General features: G+C 35.7%; 1 protein-coding gene across 1 annotated transcript in view; it reads left to right on the top strand.

Annotated features, from left to right (window-relative positions):
• Positions 1–7,488, top strand: part of LOC125044443 — a gene marked incomplete at its 5' end in the record, with an annotated part of 7,808 nt that extends 320 nt beyond the window's left edge. Inside the window, 2 exon segments of the mRNA XM_047641120.1 lie at positions 1,552–1,641; positions 4,653–7,488. Coding sequence (XP_047497076.1) covers positions 1,552–1,641; positions 4,653–4,840 — 278 coding nt within the window. The 3' untranslated portion in view covers positions 4,841–7,488.
• Positions 7,489–7,500: the final 12 nt, after the last annotated feature.

A 7,500-nucleotide genomic window follows, 5' to 3' on the forward strand; every position in this document is an offset into this window, starting at 1 on the left:
ATATATATATATATATATATATATATATATATAAGTATACTCATGTATGCATGTATATGCGTATATATACATAAATATATATATATATATATATATATATATATATAAATAGACATATAGACTGGGAGAGAGATATGTGTGTATAAGTGAATACACACACACACACACACACACACACACACACACACACACACACACACACACACACACACACACACACACACACACACACACACACACACACGCAAACACAAACACACACACACATATATATATGCGTGTGTGTGTGTGTGTGTGTGTATTGCGTAAGTGTATGTGATATACGGTAATATATATATACACAACACACCCTGTACATAGTGTCCAATATTTAGCCAATCCACGTCGTGCGCAGCCTTCTCTTGAGATGAAGCCGTAGACCTAAATTAGCTCTAAGCTTAGATCACATGTTAATGAACTGTTAAATCCCACGCACTGCTTGGCGCTTGTCATTTCTGCACATGGTCACCGCCATTAACTTGATTAAATTTGTTTAGCACGCATTTCCGTTGTATACTATGGCCTTGATAGCTACCCCATGTGATTGGTTTGCCCGATAGAGTTCAACCGATAGCGTATAGGAACGATTCATTTCCCAAAGCCGCATGCAGAGATAAACAGTCATGCACTAGCCATGCACTTGCCATAATTCTCACGCATTCAACTTGCTCTCCTCCCGGAAGTGAATGAAAGACCGAACTGCTGACCGTTATCGATGTCTTGTGAATATTTTATAGCACGTTCCTTACGTAGAATATTCTAGCTCTCACACTGGTTTCCTCTCTCGAAAACAGAAGGTAGAGACTTGATATACTACATTACACTTGTGGCTTTGGTAAAAAGGGCGTTTGCTTGTGCTTGTGGGTCGGTCGAACATGTTATATAAGAGAAATGCGCGTTGTTTCTATATGTAATGTTGAAATTCGCTTGTGTGTGTGTGTGTGTGCACGCGTCAATGTGTGTTTTACCTGACATTTGCTGGCTTCAGGTGCATGTTTGCCGGGCGGTCGAAGCGATCGCATTAGCTATCAAAGTGCAAAGGGGGGTGGCGCATGGATTTGTTACTTGGCTGCATTTGAGGGATTAACAGGGAATATGTATTAGATACCAATGTCTGTATGTGTGTGTAGATATTGATTTAAACTTAGATAGATATATAGATACGGAAATAGATAAAGATATAGATGTGGATATATTTATAGATATAGATAATAGTATAGATATATGGATATAAATACAGGTATAGATATAGACCCATCCATTCATCCATCCACCCAAGCATACATATATACCTACAACTCTATACTCATACATCAGATATAGATACAAATATCCAGACACACACACAAATACAACCATAACACTCCTTCTCAAACCAAACCAAAACAACTCGCAAATAAACCCACAACCCGCCCACATCTCACGCTGCCAGCCCACCCACCCACCCTCATCATGACCACACTTTCCTTACTCATAAGACCTTTTTTACTCACACACTCATTCCCTCGACAGGTGAGGCCCGACTGTGTTACAACTGCACAGGCGACTGCGTGACCGACAGCGAGTGCAAAGGATCGTGTACCACGTCTGTGCCTGAATTAGGTGAGGTTTTTCGCTGTGATGGTGATTGTGTTCATGTTGATAAGGCTGATGGATATGATTGTCATTGAGGTAAAATGATGATGAGTGATTGTAATGATGATTTATAATGATGGTGATGCTGGTAATGATGGTGATGATAATGAAGGTAATGATACTGACAATCATTATAGTAATTATGATACTGATTATGATTATTATGACGATAATAGGAATGACGGTGATGATGATGATGATAAAGATAGTGATAATGATAATAAGAATGATAATAACTATAATGTTATTTATAACAATAATAATTATAATAATAATGTTAGTAACATTAATAGTAAACGATAAGAATGATATTAATGATTATTATGATAATAATAATAGTAATGATAATAATAATAATAGTAATGATAATAGTAATAATATCAATAATAGTAATATTAATAATAATAATAATAATGATACTAAAAATACTGATAAGGACAATAATGATAATGATAGTAATGTTAATAATGATGATGAGGATGATAATATTGATATTGATAACAAAAGTAACAATAGTAGCAATAGTAAAAATTATAATGATAAAAACAGTAATAAGAAGAACAACAACAACACAGCAACAACAACAACAATAATAATAATAATAATAATAATAATAATAATAATAATAATAAAAAATAATAATGATAATATTGATATCAATAACAAAAGTACTAGTAGCAATAATGATAATAGTAATGATTAAAACATTGTTATAATGATAATAATATCAATAATGATGATGATGATGATGATGATGATGATGATGATGATGATGATGATAATGATAACAACAACAATAATAGTAATGATAATAAAATAATAATAATAATAATAATAATAATAATAATAATAATAATAAAAATGATAATAATCACAATAAATATATATATATATATATGTATACACACACACACACACACACACAGACACATACACACACACACACACACACACACACACACACACACATATATATATATATATATATATATATATATATATATATATGTGTGTGTGTGTGTGTGTGTGTGTGTGTGTGTGTGTGTGTGTGTGTGTGTGTGTACATACATACATATATATATATTTACATATATATATATATATGTGTGTGTGTGTGTGTGTGTGTGTGTGTGTGTGTGTGTGTGTGTGAATGTGTGTGTGTGTGTGTGTGTGTGTGTGTGTGTGTGTGTGTGTGTGTGTGTGTGTGCATACACACACACACACACACACACACACACACACACACACACACACACACACACACACACACACACACATATATATATATATATATATATGTATATGTATATATATATATGTATATATATATATGTATATGTATATATATATATATAGCATATATATATATATATATATACATATACATATATATATATACATATATAAATACATATCCATATGTGTATATATATGCTATGTATGTGTATGTATATATATATATATATATATATATATATATATATATATATATATGACATCCACACACACACACACAAAGAAGGAAGGAAAGGCACACATTGCCACCTTTGAGCTTACTGAAGATTCAGCTGTTGTTTATTGCTATAGATTTTGCTTTCTCGGTATTTGCTGTTAGACAAGGCACTGTAATTTTATAGTGTGATTTTTCCCATGTCACTGCCGCATATATCTATCAGTCACTGTAGTTTGTTTGTATATGCATTATAGTCACAATTAGTATCATTATTGCTATTGCTGATATGAATGCTATAAAATGATTGTATTATTATAGCATTATCGGGAGAATATTATTGTTATAGACGGTGTTGTTGATAGCATATAAGGTAAATCACAATCATAGTTATTATTATTGTTATTACCATTGTTATTACGCAGCTTCCGTAGTTAGTGTGGTGTTTATCATTGGTATTATCTTTGTTCTTACTTTTTGCAACATTTGTACTCTGAATAATCATTACTAAGAACACTTATCAAGAACGCTAAGCTTACCATTACTTAAAAATAATAATAACAAAATATTCCATAAATGAATGAATTAATATATAAAGTAGTTAATATTTAAATCAATATTGATAAAAAGGAAGAAAAACAAAACAAAACAAAAAATCATTCGCTCTCGTCTATTCTTCGTCTCTTTCGTATCTCTTCTTTTTGATCAATCCGATGCTTAAAAAAAAAAAAAAACCGCCTCTACGATCCCCCAAGTATTTCAAGCTGTGACCTAAATCATGCAGAACTCAATATCCCCCCTTTTCATTCTTCCAATGTCTGTCTGAGGACGATTGATCACTATGAAGATACAGTGAGACCGGGGAGATTGATTGGCTGTCACTTTCGCCGTTAATGAGCGGGACGTTTCGGTCTTTCTTTGCTGAAAGGAGGAAGATGGAGAAGGGGTGGGGAGTGGGGAATGGGAGGGGAAAGGGAGGGAGAGAGTGAGTGGGTCTAGTGTGAGTATGAGTGTTAGTGTGATAGAAAGTGAGAGTGGGTGTGGGTGTGAGTGCGAGTGTGAGCGTGAGAGAGTGTTAGTGTGAGAGAAAGTGAAAGTGTGTGGGGTGTGAGTGTGAGTGTGAGCGTGAGAGGGAGAGGGAGAGTGAGTGTGAAAGTGCGAGTGAGAGAGAGAGTGAGAGTGAGAGTGCGAGTGAGAGTGAGAGTGAAAATGAGGGAGAGGGGAGGGCCAAAAGATTCAGAAGCAGAGCGAGGGGGCGGAAGTGGAAAAGATATGAGAAAGAAGGTGTAAAAAAAAACAAGAAACAGATTAACAGAGATGAACACAAAGAGAGACGAGATAGACAAGATGGAAAATGAAACAAAAAGAGACGAGACAAAATTGAAAAAAAGTGGGAATAAGATTAACACCAAAGAATATAAAACATGCTAAGTTTACCTTGGATTAACTAAAAAAAACAACATTAAAGTGATAAACATACATTACTATACCATGTAAACCTTCACTAATCATGCATTCTCTTTGGAAGGCGACGGTCACGAGATCCGCAGTTGCCAGAACGAGACCGTGGAGGCGCGGTGCATCTCGGAGATCATCTTCGACAAGCGATATAAGACCTGCTACTGCAACACCGAACGCTGCAATTCCTCGTCCGTCGCCTCCGTCAGCGCCTTCCTCTTCGTGTTGGTGGCTCTCCTCCTGCGGGAGCTGAGGTAGAAAGAGAAAGGGACACCATCCGGCTGGGACGAGCGCGGCCCAGCGAGAGAGGAGACTGAAACCTTTTCCAGAATAAGTTTCGAACGACTGGGTGTGACTTCTCCAGGTCGACTAGTCCCCAAAGCCCATGACTCGACGAATCTTCAACACGACAGTTCCTTGCATGATGATATTCGCGTGAAGCTGAAAGAGATTCTGCGCGTTTTGTGTTGTTTTCATTTCAGGAATCATCGAGATCTGAATCTGTATTTTACGTGGTCTACACACATTACTCTTTGACAAGATAATTCACTGCGTGTTTTCCATTGTTGTAATCATTACTGTCAATATTCATATTACCATTATTGGATAATTTTTTTATACTTTCCATATTAGCCAACAGATGAAAAGTTCCTCCGCAACGAAAAATTCAACCTTATTCGAAGATACGAAAAAAAAATCTTACTAATTTAGGTAACCATCTTTGAGTCTGTCTCAGCTCTTGACTTGGCTTAAACAAGATAAAATAAAACTGAGGGCAAAATACAAGACACAAGTCTCAACTAACCATATTAAACCGCTTTCTAAGATAAACAGAACTTTGGAAATCATCATTTAACTACCGGGGCGTCTAAGTTATCAATATGACACTTCCTCAGACCAGCCTGTTAGATGTGTCTTTACCCTCGCACGCTGGGGTTATGCCAGAAGGGCCGCCGATAGAGGTATTAAGTAACCGCTTAGGCCATAAATAACTCTCTTGACATACCTGTGGGTTTCGACATAACGTTTTTACTCCTACCTAAAACACACTTATATACAATATTTGTTTTTGCCTTTGCGCCACTCATAAAATCTAAAGCACACAGATCTTTGGCTGTACTACCCCACACCTACCCGTTTCATACTTTCGCTTGTTCCCTTGATTACATGAAAGCCTTTCATTACGCAAGTATAAGAGCTTGATATTAAGGTCACTATATCTCGTTAAATATTATCTCTCCCAGTGCTTCTTTTCATATGCCAAACCATACCGGAGAACTGTGCTATCCACGCAGGTCCTCAGTGGATAGGTTCTAGTGCCTTTCTTCCCTTTTCTGGAGTTGAGGTTAAAGAGATACTTTGCTTTCCACACATGTTTCATTTACTGGTGCAATAAAGGGCTGTTAGTGGAGTTTACCACGGAGTAAGAAGAAGCGAAGATTATAGAAGGGGTCATGGCATACCCGCTCGAACAGAAGTCATTTTCTGTCGTTGCAAAATGTGAATGGCAACATTACATATCCTCCTATAGAAGAATGAGTCACTTATTAATCAGATTTTTAGTTCACCATAGTATATTTACGACATCACATTTTTAGAATAATTTTTTTACGAACAAAATGTCTATATATTTCCAACATTTAGTAAAATGCTATTTTAGTTATTTTGTCGGACATTGTAAGGCTTATATTTCACATATAGTATGTACTCTAGTTCCGTATATTTGCAGAGCATAATTTCTATATATTTTTCTGATGCTTTCAGATGCAGTCGACAATAGAGTGCAAAACAGCCACAAGAAATATGATAATGCCGTTTCAAAACAATGTGGATTTCTCATATGATCTTCACCGTCTGATCAAGTCTTTTTTCTGGCTTGAAAATGACAACTTTTTTTTTTTTTTCTTTATGTCTTATTTTTTTCCTATAAAAAAATGTTGAGACGCAGAAATCAAATTAAGACTTTATAGAGTAGCAGCTACCATTAACGCCACGTAATTAAAGCAGAATGAATGAAATAGACAAAGATTTCGATAACTTATACAAGGTATAAATACATCAAAATTTCATTAGCAATATTGTATTATATAGCCTCATAGTGAGCGGCTTCCAATACCTTTCCACACTGCATGTCACTTCTAGAGTAGGTTAGAAAGTTGATATGGATATATGCGTCATGTATTTTTGGCATTAGATTAGCAAACAGACCACTGAAAGCAAACGAGTTCGTGCATTTCATAAAATACTTTTTTTATCGTATTTTATAAATATTTATATATACGTACAGCATAGCAAGCACACCACAAGTATGTCTGCCATTAGAGTCACCATTATTTATGCAGAAATTATGTTGGGCGATGGAAATATTTTATAAAGAAATAGCCGTAAAGATATATTGTGATTCCAGATACCATTGTGAATGTGTGGATAGCAAGGTGTTTCGCAGGAAAGGGCAAAATATTAACTTTGCAAACTTAATCATACTACAGCATATGCTTAATCGCCTATCACTTTATTTTTTTGGATCTCGTGTACATTTTTATCTAGTTACATTATGGACATCGGGAGAAAATAAAAGAAACCCCGTCAGTCTTGTTGAATATACGTGTATCATTTGAAAAGCATCATACAGTGCGCACAGTAGACTTTTTCCCAAGAAGTGATATGTATATCAACAGCCCTTTCGTGACCTCGTTCTAACGGTGCCCCCAATAACTAATGAACGACCTGTTACAACGCAAGAGAATCACCTTGCTGGGTGCGAAATAACATACTAATACTCACTCTCGCTTGTAGCTCCTCGGGAAGCATGGGTAGGCCTGCTACTTGTGGCAAATGTAGAAAAAGGGTATGGAAAAGGGAATGACTCAACAATGCAAAATACGTCGTTTGCGTTGATGTTACTTAAAGCAGTGGCA

Source organism: Penaeus chinensis, chromosome 35 (assembly GCF_019202785.1).
Source record: "Penaeus chinensis breed Huanghai No. 1 chromosome 35, ASM1920278v2, whole genome shotgun sequence".
Lineage (NCBI taxonomy): Eukaryota > Metazoa > Arthropoda > Malacostraca > Decapoda > Penaeidae > Penaeus > Penaeus chinensis.